We start from the raw sequence: 26,163 nt of genomic DNA on the forward strand, positions 1-26,163 counted from the left end.
TAGTTCTAAACAGGTTTGAGATTTTGAAAAAGCATGAAGAATAATAGCTATCGTTCATATTTTGCTGCGCCAGACTCCTCCTCGACCAGACCTGTCTCTTCCTCGATTGCACCTACTTCTATTGGGGCACCTGCCATTGTTGCACAGGTAACAAACTCTCTGTTTCTATGCCATGATAATCTTGTATGTTCTTCAAATTTTTGAATAATTCATTTGTTGAGAAATAGTTTTCATTGGACTTGAGGCAATAAAATATGTTTATGTTTTTTATTCTTGTGAATGACTATGTGTGATTTTATTTTAGATTTCCTAAGTTGCTTATTTTTATGATAGATGGCAACTAATGTTGACATTAGTGACTCAAAGCTTTGGCCTGATTTTGTAACTAAAGCTTTCATTGACATTATGGTTGATGAAGTTACAAAAGGAAATATGCCAAATGGTGTGTTTCATAATAGAACATGGACCTCAATGACTACTAAGTTGAGTTCCATAACTAATCGATCATTTAAAGCCGGACAACTAAAGGCAAAAATGCATAGGTTGCGGGTCATGTATCGTGAGTTCTATTCACTCTTGCAAAATACCGGATTTGGGTGGAACGCAGAAACAAACACAGTTACTGCAAGTGAAGAGGTCTGGAGAAATTATCTTAAGGTATGTTGCTTATAATTTTACTCTAGTGATTTTCATAATATACATATCTTACATACGGCATGATGCATTATATTACTCTTTCTCTTTTGTCTGTATGTTTGTGTGAGCAAATTCTTTACTTTGAATAAATTTTGAATGATAGCAAATTGTGTGATCATCATCCAAGTGTTGGTTGTGCATTATTTTACATGACTCGTTTGTGTTTTATCCCATAATATTGTTTCATGATTGTACATAAAGATCCACATTGATACATCTCTTAAAAAGAACTCATAAAAACTATTTTGTATCAGTATGTATCAATACATACTCCTATGCATCGATCCATAACATATGTTGAAAACCACAAAACACTTTTGTTCAGTATGTATCGATCCATACGACTCATGTATCAATACATGGACAGGCAAAATGCTTTATGGATCGATCCATACAAGCCTTGCATCGATCCATGTTAGTTGAAATGATCCATGTATCAATACATACGCATTTTGTATCGATTCATGCTTACATAAACTCTCCACAAATTCATCAAACTTACAGTATGTATCGATACATAACTTCATGTATCAATACATAAGTCTGTTTTATCTACTAACAGCTTATGTTTTTCATATATAAGTAGTATTTGTGACAGCAGTGACAGGTACGAATTCTGAGAGGGAAAAACAGTTGAGACACCAATCAAAGGAGTGTGTAGCAGCAATTGTTTGAGCAATTAGAAACCTGAAAGAGACTTCATCTTCTCCATCTTCTCAATCTCTTTTCTTCAAGAACATCAACACATAATCATTCTTGTTCTTCGGATTAAAGGATCAAAGAGATAACGTTCAGTGGTAACGATCAAGGATCTAGCTGAGTTGAAGATTGAAGGGGGTTTCGAGGAAAAACCAATTGGTTTGTCCTTCAAGAACTGGAGTGTTCTTTCGGGTTTGTCAGTCACGTTTGCAGAACAGATTCAGCCGCAGCGTTGCGTTTGGAGATCGGAGGATTTCGCAAACAGGTCGTGGAACCGGTGAATTGTTTGCAATTTCGTGCAGGAAATTCTTGATCGTGCTCAGATCAAGTGGAGGTTTCATACAAGAAGAAGTTCTTGGGATTTAGAATTCTGTCTTTGTATCGTAACCTTGTATCAACGAATTCGGCATTATTGATAATCAAAGTTCTCAATTTCATTTGAAATTGAGAGGGAGACGTACCCACACGCGAGGACGACGTGGGGAACTTCCTTACCAAATCTCTGCGTATCGTATTCTTTCCTTACTTCTCTTTACGATTCCAACAGTTTCGCAATCTCAGTTAGTGTGTTGTGGCTGTACTTTTTGCGATACGGTAGTGGCAAGAAAACTTCTTTAACTAAACTCCACTGTTGTTCATCATTGATCACATACACACCAACTGTTTGACAGAACTGTTAGCTTAGTTTTATTCATTGGAATTAGGATTTAGTGATAAGTGCATTCAATTTGATAAGATTCTAGTGTTAATTTTTTCTGTCATTCTAATTCAAAATCCAGCAATAAATTCGCGTGTCCGGTTTTCTAGTAGCGGTTCAGAATAGACGGAAGTCGATTCGGGACTGAAATTTTCCGCTAAGTATCAATAGCTCTGATAAAATTTTAAATCCGTTTATTTACAAAGAGGTGATCTATTCAACCCCCTCTCTCGATCACTAGCCACACCGTCTAACAAGTGGTATCAGAGCGCCGGTTCGCTCGTGCTCTGTGGCTGCCTGTAATAGTATGGATTCTGAACCAAAGGGGGCGTATAATAGAGCGCCTATTTTCAACGGTGAAAATTACGGCTACTGGAAAGACTGCATGCGAGTTCATATAAATTCTATGGATAGGCTAGTATGGGCTGCCATTGAAAATGGTCCTTTTCAAATTACTATGACAAATGCGGCTGGCGCCATAGTTCCTAAACCAGAAGCTGATTGGAATGAGAAAGATGAGAAAAAGTGGTCGTGTGATTGGAAAGCTCGAAATATGCTAATTTCAGCACTTGGTGTTGATGAGTATTATCGAGTATCTCATTGCACGACAGCTAAAGAAATGTGGGATGCTTTAGAAGTTGCCCATGAGGGTACTATTGAAGTAAAACAGTCCCGCATTAACACTCTAAATCAAGAGTTTGAGCTCTTTCGCATGAAACAAGGAGAATCTATCTCCGACATGCAAAAGAGATTCACTCATCTCACTAATAGGTTGAATGCACTTGGAAAACCTGTTTCCAATGAAATTGCTACTAATAAAATTCTCAGATGTCTTAGCAGGGAATGGCAACCTAAAGTAACAGCAATTAAGGAAGCCAACGATCTAACGAGACTTACGATTACAACTCTGTTTGGAAAGCTGGAAGAACATCAGCAAGCATTGGAAAGTCTTGAAAAATATGAGAACAAAAGTAAGAAGGAAAAGGAGAAGAAAAGAGACAAAGAGGGAGAGAAAAAGCCAATAGCTCTTGTGGCCTCTAGCTCTAAGTCCTCACGAAAAGAGCAAAGTGACAATGATTCTAGTAGTGACAAAGATTCGGATGATGAGGAAATGGGACTGTTTGTAAGGAGATATAATAGATTCATTCGAAAGAATGGAGTCAAGCATTCCGATAAAAACCTCATGAAGTTTCGAAGATAATCTACAGATGCGAAACAGGAAGAGAATAAGAAGAGTAGAGGAAGAGGATCTTGTTTTAATTGTGGTAAATCTGGACATTATAAAACAGACTGTCCTATGAAATATAAGGATCAAAGAAAAGCTTCACCAAAAGGGTACAACAAACAAAGAAGAGCTTACATTGCATGGGAAAGTGATAGTGATTCATCAAGCACACAAAGCTCAAGTGATAGTGATGAAACCGCAAATTTGTGCCTTATGGATCACACCAAAAATCAGTCCTACCACAAGAAGAAAATCAATGACAAAAAGGTAAAACAAGCCTATTATAATAATTTCTCTTCTATGTCTTTTTCTGAACTGAAAATAGCTTTTGAAAAACTGCATAACGAAGCTGTAGATGCTTTTAAAAGACTATCTTCCGATAAACAAATTTTTTCATTTCTGGAAGGTAAAGTATACAAAGCTGAAAATGATTTAGAATCGTTAAAAGCTAATATTGCAGAAAATTCAAAAGATATTGACATTGATGGATGTAGTAAAGTTAGGTATTGTGACGCTTGTCATATTTGGCAAAAAGAGGTAAACACTCTCAAGGTCAAATTAGAAAAAGCGTTACAACCTAAGATTACTTATGTCGTTGACTCTAGGTTGTTTAAGAAGTCATTAAATCCACCATATGTAAAATACTCTTTCATTCCAAAGGATTTAATGAACAAGAATAAACAACCACATCATCATGGTTTATGTCATTATTGTTGTCGTGCTGGCCATACCATTGAGAAATGCAAGTTTAGGAGATTTCTTGTTCCTAAAGGTATTTATCAATGGAAGCCAAAAGGCAACCATGTTAGCACTTACCCACTTGGACCCAATGAAAATTGGGTACCAACTTCTCTCTTTTGATATTGTAGGATGAGTGCCTTGCTTCCGTAGATAGAAGGTGGTTTCTTGACAGCGGTTGCTCAAGGCACATGACCGGTGACATATCGCTTTTTATAGATTTCAAGGCAAAGAAGAAGGGATATGTTACTTATGGAGACAATAACAAAGGAGCCATACTCGGCAAAGGTAGTGTAGGTAATCCCTCTACCACTACTATTTCTAATGTCCATCTAGTAGAGGGACTTAAACACAATTTGTTAAGCATAAGTCAATTGTGTGACAAGGGCTATAAAGTATCTTTCACAAAAACTTGCTGCATAATTGAACATGCTGAACAGAACGTTGTGTTTAAGGGTGTAAGAGTAAACAATATCTATATGCTTGACCTTTTTGATGTATCTTTAACAAGTACTAAATGTCTAGTTACCTTGAATGATGATTCTTGGCTTTGGCATAGACGTTTAGCGCATGTTAATTTCGATTTGCTTAATAAGGTTGTATCTAAGGATCTAGTAGTTGGTCTTCCAAAAATAAAATTTTCAAAAGATCACCTATGTGACGCGTGCCAAATGGGAAAACAAACAAGGGTCTCTTTCAAATCTAAAAATGTAATTTCAACTTCACGACCCCTTGAGCTTCTCCATATGGATCTCTTTGGACCTTCTAGGACAAAGAGCTTAGGTGGAAATTATTATGGTTTTGTAATTGTTGACGACTATTCTAGATTCACTTGGACTATATTCCTTCATAGCAAAGATGAAACTTTTTCTGCTTTTAAGAATTTTGCAAATCTGTCCCAAAACAAAATGAATTCCAAAATAGTTATAATCCGTAGCGATCATGGTGGTGAATTTCAAAACTATCACTTTGATAAGTACTGTGACAAGTATGGTATTGAGCATAACTTTTCAGCCCCTCGAACTCCACAACAAAATGGCGTTGTGGAGCGTAAAAATCGTGTTTTAGAGGAGCTGGCAAGAACAATGCTAAATGAGGGTGGATTACCAAAATACTTTTGGGCTGATGCAGTTAGCACAGCTTGTTATGTTTTAAACAGGATTTTAATCCGTCCCATTTTAAACAAAACCCCTTATGAGCTTTTAAAAGGAAGAAAGCCAAACTTGTCACATCTTCATGTGTTCGGTTGTAAATGTTTTGTTTTGAATACTGGTAAAGAAAATATTGGGAAGTTTGATTCAAAAGCGGATGAAGGTATATTTCTTGGATACTCACTATCAAGTAAAGCATATAGAGTGTATAATAAGCGTTTACTTACTGTAGAAGAATCTGTCCATGTTTCTTTTGATGAGTCTTATCCGAAAAGTGTCGGAAAAGGTATTGCTTTTGATGACGCAGGTGTATCTACAGAAGACATACTCAAGGAAGCTGTTGCGGAAACTGATCAGTCCAGAACAGCTGCCCATGAGAAGGAGGAAGATACTAGTCATGAAGAAGATGAGGAAGAAAGGACAGCTGAAGTGAATGACCTTCCACCAGCTTGGAAATCTTCAAAAGACCATCCTATCGACAACATCTTGGGAGATATTTCCAAGGGAGTAATGACTCGTTCTAAGATAAGTAATTTTTGTTCTCACTTCGCTTTTGTTTCCCAAGTAGAACCTAAAAATGCCAAAGAGGCCTTGATTTATGAATTTTGGCTAATGGCCATGCAAGAAAAGCTTAATCAATTTAAAAGAAATGACGTTTGGGAATTTGTCCCTCGTCCGCGAGATCATCATATCATAGGTACTAAATGGGTTTTTAGAAATAAGCTTGATGAAAACGGAGTGATAACTAGGAACAAGGCACGGTTAGTAGCACAAGGATATAATCAAGAGGAGGGCATAGACTATGAGGAAACTTATGCTCCTGTTGCTCGCCTTGAAGCTATACGTCTTTTGCTTGCCTATGCTTGTTCTAACAATTTTAAGCTTTACCAAATGGACGTAAAGAGTGCTTTCCTAAATGGTGTCATAAATGAAGAGGTATATGTCTCACAACCTCCTGGTTTTGAGAATGCTGAAAATCCAGATTATGTTTACAAATTAAAACGAGCTCTGTATGGTCTCAAACAAGCCCCTCGGGTTTGGTATGAAAGGCTTAGCAAATTTCTAATTGATCATGGATATTCAAGAGGTAAAGTGGATAATACCCTCTTTATTAAACATAAGGGAAAGCACATCCTTTTAGTTCAAGTTTATGTAGACGATATAATTTTTGGTTCAACTAACATACACTTGGTCGAAGAATTTTCTAAGGTTATGCAGGGTGAATTTGAGATGAGTCTCATGGGGGAGCTGAACTACTTCCTAGGACTGCAGATAAAGCAACTTGATGAGGGTACAGCAGTATGTCAAACAAAATACTGCAGAGAACTACTCAAGCGCTTTGGAATGAATGACTCAAAATCAATTGACACCCCTATGCCTACCAACGGAAATTTGGATAAGGATGAGCATGGTAAGTGCGTAGATGTCAAAAAGTTCAGAGGTATGATTGGATCTCTTCTGTATCTTTCTGCTTCTAGACCTAACATCATGTTTAGTGTTTGTATGTGTGCACGATATCAATCAAATTCTAAGGAATCACACCTAAAAGTTGTTAAGCGCATATTTAGATATCTTCATGGAACACCTAAATATGGGTTGTGGTATTCCAAAGGAAGTGATTGTAGTTTAGTAGGTTACTCCGATTCTGATTTTGCTGGCTGCAAATCAGATAGGAAAAGCACGAGTGGTACATGTCACCTGTTTTCTAACTCCTTGGTAAGTTGGCATAGCAAAAAGCAGGTATCTGTGGCTTTGTCAACTGCAGAGGCTGAATACGTTGCAGCCGGTAGTTGTTGCGCTCAGATTTTGTGGCTAAAGCAACAACTACAAGACTTTAACATTCAACTCAAACGTATTCCAATAAAATGTGACAACACGAGTGCCATAAACCTTACTAAAAACCCTGTTTTACACTCACGCACTAAACACATAGAGATTAGACATCACTTTCTTCGCGACCATGTTGAAAAAGAAGACGTTGTATTTGAGCATGTTGACTCCAAAAATCAACTTGCTGATATATTCACTAAACCTTTGGGAACGGAACCTTTCTTCAACATTCGTCGTGAATTAGGGATCTTAGATCTTTCTCAATTTATGTCTTAAGCATGCTGGTTCTTATTTATATTATGCCTCACCTTGGTTGATGAGATTTGTTTTAGATGTCATTTATCCATCACAAGATTACGTCAGTAGAGGTAATATGACTCCTTTCTATAACTCTTTTACAACTAAGTGATTGTGTATGTTAGAATAAAAGTTCTTACTCTCGTTGATGTAAATTTGTTTGCATATATTGTTTGCACATTAAAAATCTGATTTGTGAATCATACTTGGGCATAATTATCATGACATACTTCATAATACATATACATACTGCATAAAAATTCATTACAATCTGGTTTGGCATCAGCATGTATCGATCCAAACATGTATGCATCGATTCATATCTTCTGCATTTCAAATTTGTCAAAACTGGTTCAGGATGTATCGATCCATCCGTCGTATGTATCGATACATAGACCTTTTAAAAACAAAAATGCATGATATGGATCGATCCATGGCCATATGTATCGACACATACTGACTGCTACTTGGATTTAATGCATTTTTTTCTCTCTCATGGATCGACACATCAGCCACTCTTATCATATCCTATCTCAAGACTTCATATCAGCAGTCCCCATACCTCCCAAAACCAGCGGCTAACCCTAATTTCCCTCATCATCACTCTCTCCAAAACCCTAAATCCATCTCACTTTCCCTCAACCACTCATCGCCATGCCTCCACGAACCATTCCAGCTAGAGCAAAGGGTAAAGGAAAAGGAAAGGAACCGGTTGGTACTTCTCAGCAGCTACCAGACATTCCTCCAAATGCCTTAGACTTGCTTCATCCTGCAATTACTACTGAGTTTGAGGATTCCTTCAAAACAAGGTTAGTTATGAAACCCCATATCTTTGATAAACATGATGATATTCATCTGCATCTCAATGATGTGGTTGAACTTCTACATGCACAAAGACTTGGGTCATTTTTGTCTACAAAGGATGATTATCATGAGGATTTTATCCGAGCATTTTATGCTGGCCTACAACCTGGTAGAGGATATTTGTTTAACTGCTCTATCGGTGTCAGAACATATACTTTTGAAGCTGCTGATTGGGAAACAGTGTTTCAAATCCCGTCCCCGTCGCTTCAATTCAAGTCCTGGCATGACCTGCATTTTGATACTGAATTCAACATGAAGGAGTTTACTCCATCTATATTGAAATTAGACAGACCGCTGAGTGAAGATGAACACGTCACGTCTGGCATGATTAAGAAAACTCCGCGCATTCTTCACTGGATTATTTCGCACATTCTGCGTCCAGCAAACAGTGGACATTCTCGGCTAGACAGGGCAAGCATACATCTCCTGTATATTCTGCAAAATAAGGTTCCCTTGAATTGGGCTAATTACTTTGTGAAGCGTCTATTTTTCGTGCGCAACAGCTCCAAGAATGTCGCTCTTGGTTATGCTTCTCAAATAATGAGAATTCTAAAGTTTTGGAAAGTTGAAATCCCTCTAGTTCCTCTTATATCTCCATCTGCTGCACAAGAGTTTGACTCTTCCATTTTATCTCATATGGGATATCGGTGGGACAAGGACCGTAAATGTTTCTATTTCTTTGAAAGAAAATCCAAAACAAGGATTTACAATTTTGATGTGTCGTCTGAATGAATCCATTTTGTTGAAGACCAACCTGATGAAGAAATGCATGATGCGCAAGAAGCACATGTGCCTCCAGCTGAGGACAATGCTGGTTGGGGTGATTGGGTGCCACAAAGGTGGTCTCCAACCAACTATGTACCTGAACCTACGGTTCCTCCATTCTCCAGCGGTGCTTCATCTTCAACACCTACTGCGCACCTCACTCAAATGCTTCAACAAATGGAGCTTGCCAACAAGGAACGTCACGACGAGGCACGATCCTGGCATGTACAACAAAATGAGTGGCATAAGGAGCACCGTGAGTGGCATGATGAGCATACACGGATGTACCATAACCAACACTCTTGGCACCAAGACTTGGTTAAGTGGCACCAAGTCTTCTACAATGAAATGTCTGGCTTTATGGACGACTGTCATGCCAACCCTGGTATTATGGACAGATTTAGAAGTGTTGAAGTTCAGAACCGGTTTCGGAACTACTCCTTCATGGGCCAAAATCCAGACACAACGCCTCCTCCTCCGCCTCTGTCAAGCTTCAGAGATCCTGATAGAGATGATGAGGAGTTCTGTGGTGGCTACAATCCACACTAAACCATCATCATTTCATGTCACTGCATTTCATTTCATGTTGCTTAAGTCTTTTTTAATTGTTGCACAATATATGGTTCCGCTTATGTAATTCTTAAACACGTTCTACTACTTAAATGCTTATCACTTTCTGTTTACTTCTGATGTTATTGCCCTTATTGTCATTCTTTGTGAGTGATTCTTTACTTTTAAGCTTCCTTCTTTATGATTGTTAGCTTCTATATCATTTGCTGCCATGTCCTGCTACACCATGTTGCCTTGATAAACCTGCTTCTTTTTCTTCTTTTTGATGTTGACAAAGGGGGAGAAATGCAGATATGTTGACAAATATGCACAAACTCAGGGGGAGTATCACACATCTTGCCAAAAATTTGCCATCATCAAAAAGGGGGAGTTTGTGAGCAAATTCTTTACTTTGAATAAATTTTAAATGATAGCAAATTGTGTGATCATCATCCAAGTGTTGGCTGTGCATTATTTTACATGACTCGTTTGTGTTTTATCCCATAATATTATTTCATGACTGTACATAAAGATCCACATTGATACATCTCTTAAAAAGAACTCATAAAAACTATTTTGTATCAGTATGTATCAATACATACTCCTATGCATCGATCCATAACATATGTTGAAAACCACAAAACACTTTTGTTCAGTATGTATCGATCCATACGACTCATGTATCGATACATGGACAGGCAAAATGCTCTATGGATCGATCCATATGAGCCTTGCATCGATCCATGTTAGTTGAAATGATCCATGTATCAATACATACGCATTTTGTATCGATTCATGCTTACATAAACTCTCCACAAATTCATCAAACTTACAGTATGTATCGATACATAACTTCATGTATCAATACATAAGTCTGTTTTATCTACTAACAGCTTATGTTTTTCATATATAAGTAGTATTTGTGACAGTAGTGACAGATACGAATTCTGAGAGGGAAAAACAGTTGAGACACAAATCAAAGGAGTGTGTAGCAGTAATTGTTTGAGCAATTAGAAACCTGAAAGAGACTTCATCTTCTCCATCTTCTCAATCTCTTTTCTTCAAGAACATCAACACATAATCATTCTTGTTCTTCGGATTAAAGGATCAAAGAGATAACGTTCAGTGGTAACAATCAAGGATCTAGCTGAGTTGAAGATTGAAGGGGGTTTCAAGGAAAAACCAATTGGTTTGTCCTTCAAGAACTGGAGTGTTCTTGCGGGTTTGTCAGTCACGTTTCCAGAACAGATTCAGCCGCAGCGTTGCGTTTGGAGATCGGGGGATTTCGCAAACAGGTCGTGGAACCGGTGAATTGTTTGCAATTTCGTGCAGGAAATTCTTGATCGTGCTCAGATCAAGTGGAGGTTTCATACAAGAAGAAGTTCTTGGGATTTAGAATTCTGTCTTTGTATCGTAACCTTGTATCAACGAATTCGGCATTATTGATAATCAAAGTTCTCAATTTCATTTGAAATTGAGAGGGAGACGTACCCACACGCGAGGACGACGTGGGGAACTTCCTTACCAAATCTCTGCATATCGTATTATTTCCTTACTTCTCTTTACGATTCCAACAGTTTCGCAATCTCAGTTAGTGTGTTGTGGCTGTACTTTTTGCGATACAGCAGTGGCAAGAAAACTTCTTTAACTAAACTCCACTGTTGTTCATCATTGATCACATACACACCAACTGTTTGACAAAACTGTTAACTGAGTTTTATTCATTGGAATTAGGATTTAGTGATAAGTGCATTCAATTTGATAAGATTCTAGTGTTAATTTTTTCTGTCATTCTAATTCAAAATCCAACAATAAATTCGCGTGTCCGGTTTTCTAGTAGCGGTTCAGAATAGACGGAAGTCGATTCGGGACTGAAATTTTCCGCTAAGTATCAATAGCTCTGATAAAATTTTAAATCCGTTTATTTACAAAGAGGTGATCTATTCACCCCCCCTCTCGATCACTAGCCACACCGTCTAACAGTTTGCACTTTCTGTATTATTTTATTGTTTGATTTTAAAGCCTTTACTTATACTTAACCCTCATAAGGAGGCAAGGCATGAATTTGCGGCAAGGGACAAAAAACATGAGATACGGTTAGAATTAATACAAACGGATGCAGGGGAGTGGGCAGATTAGAAATTGAAAGTTATTCTTAGGAGATTCTAGGCTTCTCATACTTCCTAGCCTATCATTTATTATGTCATAGAACATTTGATATATCCATTTGCAATCAACTATGGATAGATTACTGCACCACTATATCATATTCTAACCTTACCAAGACATGCTCTGATCGTTTCCCAATAATGATTGACTTCAAGTGTTAGGAGGTTACTTTCAAGTCTAGCTTCAGATTCATGCAAATATGGATGCAACACCCTGACTGTGAGAACATTATTAAATCCATATGGGAGACCATTATTATTCGCTGTCCAATTTTAATAATTTGTGGAAAGTTACAACTACTGAAAAATAAGCTTAAAGATTTTTTAATTGGTTCACAGACTGTGGCAATTCTTGAACAGGTTCAGGAATTGATGTACTTTGTATTGTTCCATGACCAAGTTGTCCATTATCACCATGACCAAATGTCCAACACACACTTTCTAATTCTAATGTGTCATTAGGCCCTTTTTTGTATGAGTTAACAAGGCAGTGTGAAAAGCACCACATGCTATTTCATAAATTGACCAATGAGAATTTTGATCAAATGTTTTTACAATTTCTGGATTTGGTCTATTCTCTTCATCACCCAAACCTAATTGACCATGATTGTTGTTCCCCCAAGAGTAACAAATGAGATCATCTTGTTCACCATTGTATGATTCTCCAACACTAACTAGTGCTATAATGTGTTCATTCCCACAAGCAACTTTTACTACAAAGTGACCATGAAAATCCCAAACCGGCGTTGGAGTGAAATTGCTTACTATTGAGAATATATCGTCTTTGCTTTGATTAGGACAGTTTCCCCACATCCATAGGGCTCCAAGATTGTCAATAGAAAGTGACATCATTCCTCCTGCTTTGACAAAAATTATCTGTAGCCCGGATAGGAGTGAAAAGATGTGAACACATTAGTCACATACAATTGAACAAAGTACACAAACAATTGAAAATAGAGGAAATTTTTTGGAAGGAGAAAGCCAATGTCAAATGGCATTTGAAGGGAGATAGAAATATAAAAAAATTCCACCAGATAGTCAAGCAAAGAAATTGAGTATGTTGCTGCACAACCTCACTATCTAATCTTGGCCCACTTATTTACTTAGAGAAATTGAGAGATGGTGCAAAAAAATTATTTGGTCGGGAGATACTTCTATAAGGAAAATGGTGAAGATTTCTTGGAAGGCTTGTTTTTAAAGCCTTGATAGTGGATGCCTATGCCTGAGGGCCTTCACTCACCTTAATGAAGCAACTAACCTGATCAACTGTTGGGATCTCAATAATTCTCACGATAATTGGGCTTTGACGCTTCAAGCTAGAGTTGACATATTAAGCACCATGTTTCCTCATCTATTTTCAAAGACAACACTACCTAGCTTGCAGGTACAGGGGACAAAATCAACCCGTGGTTAGATAATTGGTGTGGTAAAAGCTTAGCTGATATTCTCAATATCCATGAGTCCTCCTACTGCAATCTAAAGTCCATGTTAAATTGCATTATCAGTAACAATAAGATTGTCTTGCCTCCTTCCATTCTAAATTTAGTTCCAGACCTCAACAACACAAATTAAGGTTTAAAAGTGGCTAAGGAGAGAAATTATTCTATAGTTTGGTGCCTTGAAACAGATGGAAACTTTAGCTTGAAAAGGGCTTTCATTCACGTGTCAGGAGTTACCCAGAAAGATCATTGGGGTAATAGCTGTTGAACAATCAGCAACAGAAGCAGCTGACATTTCTTACCTACGGCATGATGCATTATATTACTCTTTCTCTTTTGTCTGTACGGTTGCAGGGTGCTTGTTGACTTACATTTAGGCATTGCAACAAACTTTGACTTGGTTTCATGTTGGCTGCAAGATGTGGATGCTTTGAGCATGTGTGTACCTGGACTGGTGTTGGATATCGCATGTAATAATTGTGAACTGAACTGCAGGGATAACTTTAGGTTTTGGTATGAACAAGATATAGGGTTCCAGGCCATGGTGTGGTGTGCTGCAGACCACATGTTGTAGGTGTTTGATGCAGAATTTACAGCAGATGTAGTTCTGCTTGGACTGATGGTCTCTTAATGTGTGCTGCTGAAACTAAAGGGAACTGCAGGATGCATGTTTGGTGCTGCCTATTATTAGCTTGCTGCCTACTACAGATGTGTTGTTCTTGTGCATAATTGTTATTCTTAGGAGATTCTAGGCTTCTCAAACTTCCTAGCCTATCATTTATTATGTCATTTTTATCACTTTTTTATACACTATAATCCACGTCAGAGCCACTTTGATTCTGTTTGTTATACCAAAATCAATATAATTGTGTTGATTCCTCTCTTTTATGTCAATTTACCATTAAATTCCTCTGTGATAAAACATTTTATTGTTTGTTTAACAATTTGATCACAATGCATTTACTGTTTGTTAAATATAGTTATAATGTTTTGAAAGTTTTTAATCTATTTGCAATTGATTTTAGGTACATGATAAAGCTTCTCAATTTCAAAAGAAAGGGTGTGATCATTATAAGTTGTTGGAAATCATATTCAACAAAAATAATGCAACTGGAGTACTTCATCATTCATCTACTCAAGACCCTCCAAATACAGATGAAGAAAATGAGCTTGACAATCAATACCTTAACAATGGGAGTGCGAGTCATGTACGTGTTAATGGTGATAGTTCAGACGATGATCTACATGAAGTTGAGCACATCACACGTAGTGGAAAGAGACAAGTTCAAGTACGATCCAAGAAAGAGTCTACATCACATATGATGGGAGAGGCACTTTCGGCATGGGCTAAAGCATCTTTGGCAAAAGATGAGAGGTATAGGGATAGGAGTGTGGAGGCTACTTCACGTGTAACATCAGACTGCTCTCTTACTAAGTGTATGACTGTTCTGGATGAGATGGAAGACATTCCACATGATGCATATGGAAAAGCTTTGGAAAAGTTTATGAATCCTGATTGGAGAGAAGTGTTCATCACCATGTCTGTTGAGAGGAAACGTGGATGGGTACTTAGACTTTAAGGATAAAGTCTTACTTAAACTTATGGTGATAGTAATGAGACATACTTCTCTTAGTACTTTGTTTATTATTTTTATGATTGTGTACTTTGTTCTGTTTGCTGACAATTGTTTGTGTTTTTATGCATTATTTTGAATTTTATAGTTATGTTATAAAACCTTTTTATTGAATGTACCATTCTTAAAGTTTTGTTATTAAATTGTATGACAGGTTCTAACCAGAATTGATATTGATGAAAGTGATGATTCTACTTCTGATGCAAGTGATGATGAATTTGCAGAATTTCTCTTTAATAGTATGATTTATAATTATCATCAGAAATACTTTAACAAAGCAAAGGTGTTGACATCTTCGTTGACTGGTCGTGAGTTTGTTGCTGAAGTATTAAATGGATCTGGAACAAGTTGTTTTGATTTATTTCAAATGAAGAAAGAATGTTTTATTAATTTCTGTAATGAATTGAGGGAGAAGAACTACTTATGTGACTCAAGAGATGTGCTTGTTGAAGAGAAGGTTGCTACATTTTTATTCATAATTGGTCATAATGTTCGTCATAGAGTTGCTTCAATCCGCTTTCAACATTCCACTGAAACAATATCACGCAATTTTAAGGAGGTATTAAGGGTATTTTATCGATTTGGAAAGGAACTAATAAAGCAAGAGTCCAAAGAGTTTCTTGAAAGAATTAAAAATAATTCAAAATACTATCCTTGGTTTAAGGTATACACATAATTCATATTCTTCTATTGTAGTTGTATATTTATTTCAACATAATTTGATTATGGTTTACTTATTCATATTATTTGGGTTATGTCTTAAAGAATTGCATAGGTGCGATTGACGGTACACATATCAGTGCATCGGTTCCTGCAGAAAAACAAATTTCATGTAGAGATAGAAAGGCAACAATCACACAAAATGTCATGTGTGCTTGTGATTTTAACATGATGTTTACGTATGTATATTCGGGATGGGAAGGAAGTGCACATGATTCAAAGATTCTTTTGGATGCAATTATAAATCAAAATGTTGAATTTCCTTGGCCACCTAGAGGTAAGTCATGGTATCAACATAAAATTATGTTCAATGAAATTAACAAAGTTGAACTAACATATATTTTATTTGATGAAGGTTCCTTTTATCTCGTTGATTCTGGGTATCCATGTATTGGAGGTTTTCTTCCCCCTTATAGGGGTGAAAGGTATCACGCACAAGAATATAGAGGTCAAGGTAGACAACCCAGAAGTCCGGAAGAGTTATTTAACTATAGACACTCGTCTCTAAGGATGACAATTGAGCGTTGTTTTGGGGTGCTGAAAAATAGATTTCCTATTTTAAAGTTGATGCCTCCTTATAAGCCTTCTAGGCAACGACTCATAGTTATTGCGTGTTGTGTTATTCACAATTACATACGCAAGTGGAATTTACCGGATGAGTTGTTTAGGATATGGGAAGAAATGGATCCTATCGAACTTGAGGGAATACAAGAAGGTCCTATCATAGAAGGAATAAGTTCCAATGTCGACTACTTAACAAGGTTATCTAATGAAGGTGCAGTTGAAATGACAATGAAGAGAAATCATATTAGAGATGAGATGTGGGTACACCGTAGCAATTAAGTGAATTAATTATCTCTATGTTACATTTTCATACAAGCAACTTTGAATTTTAGTGGTTATTTCTAAATACTTATGTTAGTTTGATTTCATATGTATGCTTCAGATATTGATATACGCTATAAAATTTTGATAACTTTTGTGTGAACAAGTTATTAACTTGACTCTAAAAAGGAATTAAATCATATATTTAATCATAAGAAGTTTCTATCTCGATTTTATTTAGTAATAAAATTTACACTTGTATATTTAAATATGAGTCATTAAAAAATTAATTATTATTTATTAAAATTCTTTTTCATTTTATATTAGTTAAAAAAGTAATTTTTAAAAATTGAGTTATCATTTTTTATTTTCTCATTTCTAAAACTGTTTTTAAAAATAATTTACCAAACAAATATTTCTACTTTCTCATTTTTAAAACAGTTTTGAAAAGTCATGTTACCAAATAAATTTTTTAATAGTTCTCTTCTTAAAAATACTTTTTCAAAACAATTTTATAAAACATATTTTAAAAAATGAAAAGCAAAACTGATTCAAACGGGCCCTTATTTTGTCAAACAAATACATAACATAAATTGAAATACAAAATTTATTATATTCTAAAATAAACAAATATATTTTAATCTTTTTTAAATTTTATTATACTTATTTCAAATCTAAAACAAAATATTTAAATTAATCGGTGATCACTTAACTATCAATCTGACGTTCTCATTTATGAAAATTTTGGTATTTTTTCTAGAAATTAATTATGAGATTTAAATCCTTTGATAAATATGAATACTTATCAAATCATATTAATATCTTTTAAAAAGAATAATAATAAAAAATCCAAGAAATAGTCACTATTGTACTTCTAAAAACACTCATTTTTTAATAAATGTGAGAAACTAAATTAACCTAGTCACAATTCTAAGACTAAACTCCCAGACTACCCCAAAGTTGAAAATTTATTCCCACATTGTCTCATTCTGAAAAAAAAATCCCAGAATGCCCCACATTTTTATGTTGGTTAATATTATTCACATGGTTATATGAAGTGTGATGAATTCCTTTAATTGTCGATTTAATCATTTTGCTTGATTAATACTTCTTCATAATGATTTGAATTCTCACCCTTTTTGTTTGAATGTTACCTTTACATGGGTATCGCGCAGATACTCAGGAGTAGTATCGCTGAAGTAAGTGGACGGTAGCTCACTCGAGATTAGCTGGAGAGCTGCGGTACTTCGTTTAGAGACTAAGTAGTGAGTCAATGCTCTGGTCATGTAACACTGGGTAGATTAGTAGTATTTAACTTGTGTCTTATTTGGATACGTTTTATGGTATTACTTGTGAACATGTTTAATTGAAGAGATTATTGAGAGATGATCATGGTATGGGACATGGATCATTTTATGAAGTGCATGGATATTCGTTATTTTTCGCTGCGAACGCATATTCTTGAATATTCATGATAATTAAATTGTGTTATTTTAAATGACCGGGCGTATTATATATTGATGAAGAATGATGTTGGTTTTTGAAAGCTTTTAGTTTTTGAAAACGTCGATGTGACGCCCTTTTGTTTATTTGCGTGCTTATTTACTCTGATTATATGTATAATATTTGGGGTAGAAAAAGGGGTGTTACATTAGTGGTATCAGAGCATGGTCGAACAGTTGGTCAATAGTCGTTAGGGTTTCCAATCCCGTTGTATTTGATTTGTGTATCTGACACGATCGATACTGTTTGTCTGGTTTATCTGATACCATTAGTGGTATCAGAGCAGGTCGGTCCGTCCGGCCAGGTTGTTTAATTAGGTTTGTTCCCTAGTATGCGACATGTGTGTGAGAACACTGTCGATGGTTGTTTTATTTTCCATTGTCAAGTTGGGAATGAAATAAGTGGGGGAGAAGCGTCTGCTTCTCTTGGATGTTCCAATTGTATCGAGCTTGGACATTATGTGGTCGCCTGCAAGAGCGTAGTGTTGGCTAGTTAACCTGTTTGAGAATGTTGTGCTTTCCTGAACCAAAGAGTGGTCGGATTCGAGGATGGTGTTGGTTAGAAGTTAATCGGGTGTATATCAATTGTTTCGAGAAGACGGTTATTTTCCTGAGGTTGGTGCGAAGGAAGATTGGTTTGTGTCTGCTAAGCAAGTTGATGAATCGGTGCAAGATGGTGCAAAGTTGTTTATGTTGTTGGAAACTTTGGATATTCGTGAGAAGAGGACGATTGAAGAATTGCCAATAGTTTGTGAGTTTGGGAGGTGTTCTGATGCAAAAGGGGCAAGTGGTAGCTTATGCTTCAAGGCAACTTAAAGTTCATGAGAGGAATTATCCGACGCATGATTTAGAGTTGGCAGCCGTGGTGTTCGTGTTGAAGCTTTGGAGATATTATTTGTTTGGATCGAGATTTGATGTGTTTAGTGATCACAAGAGTTTGAAGTACTTGTTCGATCAGAAAGAATTGAATATGAGGCAAAGGAGATGGTTAGAATTCTTGAAAGATTGTGATTTTGGTTTGAATTATCATCCTGGAAAGGTGAATGTTATAGCCGATGCATTGAGTAGGAAGTCATTGCACATGTCTATGTTGATGATTCGAGAATTTGAATTGTTGGAGCAATTTAGAGATTTGAGTTTGGTTTGTGAAGCGACGCCTTCGTGTGTTAAACTTGGTATGTTGAAGCTTACGTGTGGCATTATTGACGAGATTAGAGAAGGTCAGAAGTCAGATTTGAAATTAGTCGATGTTACGACATTGATTAATCAAGGCAAAGGTGGTGACTTTCGGATTGATGAGAATGGTATCATGAGGTGTCGTGATCGAGTTTGTGTTCCGGATGTTGCGGATTTGAGAAAGAGGATTCTTGAGGAAGGGCATAGAAGTGGTCTGAGTATTCATCCTGGTGCTACTAAAATGTATCAAGACTTGAGGAAGATGTTTTGGTGGCAATGTATGAAGAAGGATGTAGCGGAATTTGTGTATTCATGTTTGACTTGTCAAAAGTCAAAGATTGAACATCAAAAGTCGTCTAGTTTGATGCAACCGTTATCTATTCCCGAGTGGAAGTGGGATAGTATCTCTATGGATTTTGTTTCAGGTTTGCCGAGAACATCGAGTAATTGTGAGGCGATTTGGGTCGTTGTGGACAGGTTGACGAAATATGCTCATTTTATTCCGATGAAGATGGATTATTCCGATGAAGATGGACGAGATGATGAAACGTTGTCTTTCCTAACTACGCTCGGCCATTGGTTGGCCGAGCTAGTGAAGGATATTTTTATTTTATTTTTTATTATTTTAAATACTATTACATAATTAAATAATTTTATTAAAATTATTATTAAATAGTTTTCTAATTAATTGTATATTTAAATAATAAAATTGTTTTTTTTTTAAATAATAATAATATTTTTATAAAATACTAATAATAAAATATTATAATAATAATTTTGAAAGAGACTTACGTATTCGGCAATGTTTGCCGCCGTCCCATGGTGTGATTCGCTCATCCGCAACAAAGACATTTTGGAATAGAAGATAGTGAATATTTGTAGAGAGTAAATATTTGAAGAGAGTAAGTATTTGAAGAGAGTAAGTATTTGTGAAATAGAAATTGAAGGAAGATGGTGAGAAAGAATTGTAGAGGAAAGGTTTATTTATAGTGGTAAAAAATATTAAATATATAGGTTAGAATTGTACAGGGTGATTGGACTAGTAAGGGAATGCATGCAAAAAAAAATTGCAAGGAATCCCTGCAACAACGATTCCCATGCTGATTGGAAATTACACTGCAAAAAAGCATGTGTGCAGACTCGTCCCTTTGATGGCCGAGTTAACCCTTGTATTGTGTTACCTCGTCCAATGGAATGACGAGCTTAGCCATGTCACGTGTTGCCTCGTCCAATGAATGGGCGAGCTTGTTCTTTTAGGGTTATGACTCGTCCAATGAATGGGCGAGCTAGGGAAGGCTAGGGTTTTCACGTTTTCTCTCTCTTCCAATTGAAGGACGAGGTGTGAGTATTTCTACAGGGTTTGGTTTACTAGGATTATGTTTTGTTGACTATAAATTGCATTAATATCTTCATTCATTCTCATCAAACCAAATCTACTACATTTATATCTTTACTTATTTTTATCAAACCAAATATTCTACATTCATATCTCCTTCATCAAACCAAATATTATTCATATCTGCATTCATTCTCATCAAATCAAATCTACTACATTTATATCTTTACTTATTTTCATCAAATCAAATATTCTACAATCATATCTCCTTCATCAAATCAAATATTCCACATTCATGGCTCAAAGAAATTTAATTGTGTCTATCCATTCCGAAGGGTCCCTTTTCATGGATGCAAATGAGGGATTTTCATTTTGCAATACAAATTTGCATATGTTCAAAATCCACATCAAATCCGACTTCCATCATTTACAAAATCGTATTGAAAAAAAGTTACAAAGTTATGTTGAAGACATCATTTATCGTCATCCATTAATTAATGGAGATGATAATACCGCCTTTTACATAATGACACCCATTGAGACTGACGAAGATGTCAAGTCGATGTTTCAATGTCATATAACATTATCTCAATTACCCACCATTGAGATATATGTTCGTCTAGTCGAAAATCTTGAAGAACAACCGAGTCACAATGAAAATCTTGAAGAACAACTGACTCACAATGAAAATCTCTGTTATCCAACGCAATTTGTACAGTCACATAAGTACGGAATGAGTCAAGCCATTGACGAGTACGGAATGAGTCAAGCAATCTCCGTTTTCAGAAGTTTCATACCAACTCACAATGCTGACGAAATAGAGGAGGGCATCGACTTTGAAAATAAGGAAGAGTGTGTTCTGGCGTTGCAACAATGGCATATAAAATGTAGTCTAGATTTTTCTATGGTTAAATCTGAAAATGTACGTTTTGTCATCAAATGTAGAAATTCAACATGCAATTTCAAATGCAGGGTCTCTTTGCGTAAGGGCAACTCAAGGTGGAGAGTTGGCAAGTCTGGTGGGCCTCATACGTGCACAACCACTTCCATGTCACAAGACCATACAAAACTCAGTTCAGAAATGATTAGTAAGAGAATAATGGAGCTTGTAAATCGGGACGCTTCTCTTAAGGTGAAGGTTATCATCGCTCATGTTGCTGAGAAGTACATTTATATCATATCCAACAAAAAGGCATGGATTGCAAAGTGTAAGGCAATTGAGTCGCTGTATGGAAATTGGGAGACATCTTACAACGATCTGCCGCAGTGGATACTGGTAATGAAAACATATCTACCAGGTACCGTTATAGAATTGCAATCCTTACCTGTGATTTCAAATGATGGTTCACACTTGGGTGACCAAAGGATATTTCATCGTCTGTTTTGGGCGTTTCGACCATGTATACGTGGTTTCGCATATTGTAAACCTATTGTGCAGGTTGATGGAACATGGTTGTATGGCAAGTATAGAGGGACTCTGTTGATGGCTATGGCACAGGATGGGAACGGGAACATATTTCCGATAGCGTTCGCATTGGTTGAAAGTGAGACAAAGGAAGCTTGGAGTTTCTTTCTTAAGAATTTAAGAATACACGTTACCCCCCAAGAAAATCTATGTCTAATATCAGACAGGCATGAATCAATAAAGAGTGCACATAACAATCCGGAAAATGGATGGCAGTATCCTCCATCATCACACGTCTATTGCATTAGACACATCGCGCAAAACTTCATGCGCGAGATTAAAGACAAGGATCTGCGCAAAATAGTTGTTAACATGGGTTATGCATTAACAAAGGCGAAATTTAACTACTATCGGGGGCAAATCCGAAGAACAAACAACGAAGCTTTATCATGGATAGACAACATCCCTCGGGAGAAGTGGGCAAGGGCATTTGACGGAGGGCAACGCTGGGGTCACATGACAACTAACCTAGCAGAAGCAATGAACTCGGTGCTAAAGGAAACCCGAAACCTTCCAATCACTGCATTGGTCAAATCTACATACTATCGATTAGGATCACTATTTGGTAGAAGAGGCTATCAATGGACAAAAGTGTTAGCCTCTGGGCAGGTTTTTACTGATAACTGCAACAAGAGGATGGCTGAGGAAGTCATCAAAGCTAACACGCATAACGTCATGCAGTTCGATCGCGAGAGATTTTATTTCATGGTCCAAGAGAAGATTAATCATAACGACGGTTGACCAACCGGAACATTCAGCGTTGACCTGAGGAAACAACACTGTGATTGTGGGAAATTTCAGGCATTTCACTTACCTTGCTCCCATGTAATCGCAGCATGTTCGAGCATACGCCAGGACTACTCCATTCACATTCCAAACGTCTTCAAAATTCTTAACGTGTTCAAGGTCTATAAGGAGAGTTTCCTAGGACTTCCCCATGAGGAGAATTGGCCATAATATGAAGGATTTACTCTTTGCCACGACGACTCTATGAGAAGGAGGAAGAAAGGGCGCCCAAGCAGCACCAGGATTAGAACCGAGATGGACGACGTTGAGAAGGAAAAGAGAAGGTGTGGAATTTGCCGTGAAATAGGACACATGCGTAGGAAATGTCCTAATGTTGCAGGACCGTCCCAGCGACCATCCAGATGATTATGTTGTTATTTTAATTATTCGTCCAGATGATTATGTTGTTTTTTTAATTATTAACTACTATGCACGTACTATATATAAGCCATTGTGTATTTCTAATGTCTTTTGGAAACAAACAATTATGAAATACATTTGATAATCAAAGGCTTCTGGTTACAAAGTACGACCACAACAACAACCATGTTAACAACAACAACAACCAACACAAGTGGTAATTAAAAAACTAATCAACAACAACCAACACAAGTGGGCCTCAACGCCTCTATTAACTTCACCACTATGTGCCGAAAACATACACTGAACATCTTCATCATTTTCTATATGATCCATGTAATACATGTACGTACCATCGGGGCTTGCATCAGTCAACGTTATGTATGGACAACGATACTCTACTTTCCTCACCTTCATACGACACCCGCCCAACTGTCGGAAGCCAGTGTGGATGGCTGAAATCAATGTTCTGAAATTCCATTGCGGATCGAGGCAAACACTGATTTTTTCACCATGTCCATAAAATACAAGACCCCAAACAGATATTTTTACCAAAATAAAGGATTTTATGCTCTGAGTTAATTTTCTACAAGTCCTGTTATTTATAGAAAATTAATACTTCAGTACTCGACCAATCATTGGTCGAGACAGTACAAACATAAAGCAATTGCTCGGTCATTGAAATATTGGAGGGAAACATATCATTCAAAAAAATATTACTTCATTATCTTTTTAAAAAATATTAATTCATTTCTATTATTAATATTTAAAAATAAATAAATCATTTCTATTATTAATATTTGAAAAAAAATCATTTTTATTATTAATATTTTTTTAAAAAAATATTAGAAAACTATTATTAGTATTTTACAAAAATATTATTATTATTTAAAAAATAATAATTTTTATTATTTAAATATAGAATTAATTAAAAAAACTATTTAATAATAAATTTAATAAGGTTATTTAATTATATAATTATATTTAAAATAAAATATAAAATAAAATAAAAACATCTCCTTCAAGAGCTCGGCCAACCAATGGCCGAGTCTACTCAGCATTTTAATATCTTCATCCTCTCGTCCAACGAATGGGCGAGACCCAAAAGAAAAAAGGGGTATTTTGGGAAAAAAAAATCAAAATGGGGCATTGTAGGAATAAATTTTCAACAAAGGGGCACTGTGGGCAAATACTCCAATTCTAAAGGCTGAAATTTTAGTTAGTAGTTTATTGGGATATAATAAAACTCTTCTGTTTTGCAAACTTTTATAGGTTTGTTGGATATAATAATAATAATAATAATAATAATAATAATAATAATAATAATAATAATAATAATAATAATAATAATAATAATAATAATATTATTATTATTAATAATAAGTTTACAGTAACTTTTAAATATCTTTTTATAAATATATATAATAAATAAGAATTATACTTTTTTAAAAAAACTCTTAATCTTTCCCTCCTGTATATATAAAACTTTTAAATATAACTTTTAATTTTTTAAAACTTTGTATGAATTCATCTGACAAAAATTTAATAGTTCTAATTTATTTGACATTATAAATACTAATGTTTTAAAAATTGAATTGGAGATCGAACCGGTGAAACTTTTGATTTAAAATTTAATTATTCTAATCGATTAAATATATATTTCATAGATACACAATCATATATTCATGATTTAATAAAATAAATATTTCAAAAATCTATTATAAACTTAATACAACTATCATATATTATCGGGGGCACTCTGAAACACAAAGAAACCACCTATACAAAGCTTCTCACTACACCGTGTTGGCTAGCTCTAATCCTTAACAAACCCTAACACCAGTGATATCCCTTACTCAATAGGCGTTAACACACACATTCTACTTGTATCCAGTTTAATTGACGTCCACGGTGGGGTATTGTAAAACTAACCTGAGTCATACACATCATCTAATCACGAGTTTCACTCACCATTTTCCCACGAAGATGCTCTAGAAAAGTTCCAAGACCACTAACACCATCGTTGGAGATTTCCCCGTATGGGGTATAATATAGTTCCTTCGAGAGAAGATACGTCTGTCAATTATTAGCAACAGACATTACACCTCTCGTTCGAAGACATTCTAGCCATACTTCCCCCATAAAGATGACCATATGGTCATCACAATTCATCACACTGATTGAGATGTGAAAAGGGTGCAAATTTACTCTGGCAGCTTCATAAATATACTGTTTTAGAATACCTTATAGGGTCTTTGGATAGATTCACATAATATTGGATCTTTCTAGGGATCCCTGGTCTATCTTTCAAGAGAACGAGTACATGTCAAGGGCTACGTCTCCCTAAAGACTACACAAGGCTCATAGGAGAGGGTCGGGGCCGTACAAGTAAACATTACTACAAAATACACATATTATAACATGTTATTGCCTCAACTATTGAATCAATCGTAGTAATAGCTCTTATTTAGGTGGCTGCATTTTTTTATTTTAATAAAAGACTTTTCACTATGATCCATACAAGTATTTGTGGTGATATTTTAAGGCCTTACAGGATTCGAATCTCAACCCAAACATTTTCACTTTTTCTATACAAAAAATGGTGTGTCATTTCATTTCTATAGTTAATTAAAAACTGAAATACTTTTCACCACAATCATTTCTAATAACTGTAGTAAAAAGTGGAGTTCCCAAACTCAAAGAGAGATTATTTTACACATGGTTATGTTTTTAAAGAAAGTCACGGTTTTTACAATCTTATATACGATTTGTGTGCAACATATTCACTCATTTATCTTATACCTAGAAAGTCTTGGCATTAAAGATCAATGTTAAGATTCAAACTTATCGTTTACTTGATAAAGTGAATCTTAATATTAATGTTTAAACCAAGTTTTTCAATATACAATATTAACTTTTGAAGAATAGAATATCCAGGTTAAAATCGAAATGACTTAGGTTTAAGAAATTAGTGAATGACTCGGTTGTTCATTTTTATTATCAAATTTGTAAATTGTTTCATCACGGTTGTGTTTGTCAATCATTAAAATATGTTTCTCTAAAATTAATATGTTTCACTATGGTTGGTCATTTCAAGCATGGTGAAATGTGTTTCTTTAAAATTAAAACATAATAGGTTTAGTTTATTTTCATCATAACACAAGTTCCCTAGTAAATGAATAGACGAAAGTGATAATGAATGAATAGACGAAAGTGAGTTCAAACTCTAAACTTCATCACC

General features: G+C 35.7%; 3 protein-coding genes across 3 annotated transcripts; all 3 read left to right on the forward strand.

Annotated features, from left to right (window-relative positions):
• Positions 1-227: 227 nt before the first annotated feature.
• On the forward strand, positions 228-14,904 carry LOC127129290 (L10-interacting MYB domain-containing protein). The gene is made up of 2 exons (XM_051058518.1): positions 228-657; positions 14,144-14,904. Exons 1-2 carry the CDS (start codon positions 334-336, stop codon positions 14,696-14,698), a joined length of 879 nt encoding a protein of 292 aa, XP_050914475.1. The 5' UTR covers positions 228-333; the 3' UTR covers positions 14,699-14,904.
• Positions 14,905-15,775: 871 nt separating this feature from the next.
• On the forward strand, positions 15,776-16,315 carry LOC127131351 (uncharacterized). The gene has a single exon (XM_051060276.1). The coding sequence runs from the start codon at positions 15,776-15,778 to the stop codon at positions 16,313-16,315; it is 540 nt and encodes a 179-aa protein (XP_050916233.1).
• Positions 16,316-20,837: 4,522 nt separating this feature from the next.
• Positions 20,838-22,517, forward strand: LOC127131352 (uncharacterized). The gene has a single exon (XM_051060277.1). The coding sequence runs from the start codon at positions 20,838-20,840 to the stop codon at positions 22,515-22,517; it is 1,680 nt and encodes a 559-aa protein (XP_050916234.1).
• Positions 22,518-26,163: the final 3,646 nt, after the last annotated feature.

This window comes from Lathyrus oleraceus, chromosome 3 (assembly GCF_024323335.1).
Source record: "Lathyrus oleraceus cultivar Zhongwan6 chromosome 3, CAAS_Psat_ZW6_1.0, whole genome shotgun sequence".
Taxonomy (NCBI): domain Eukaryota; kingdom Viridiplantae; phylum Streptophyta; class Magnoliopsida; order Fabales; family Fabaceae; genus Lathyrus; species Lathyrus oleraceus.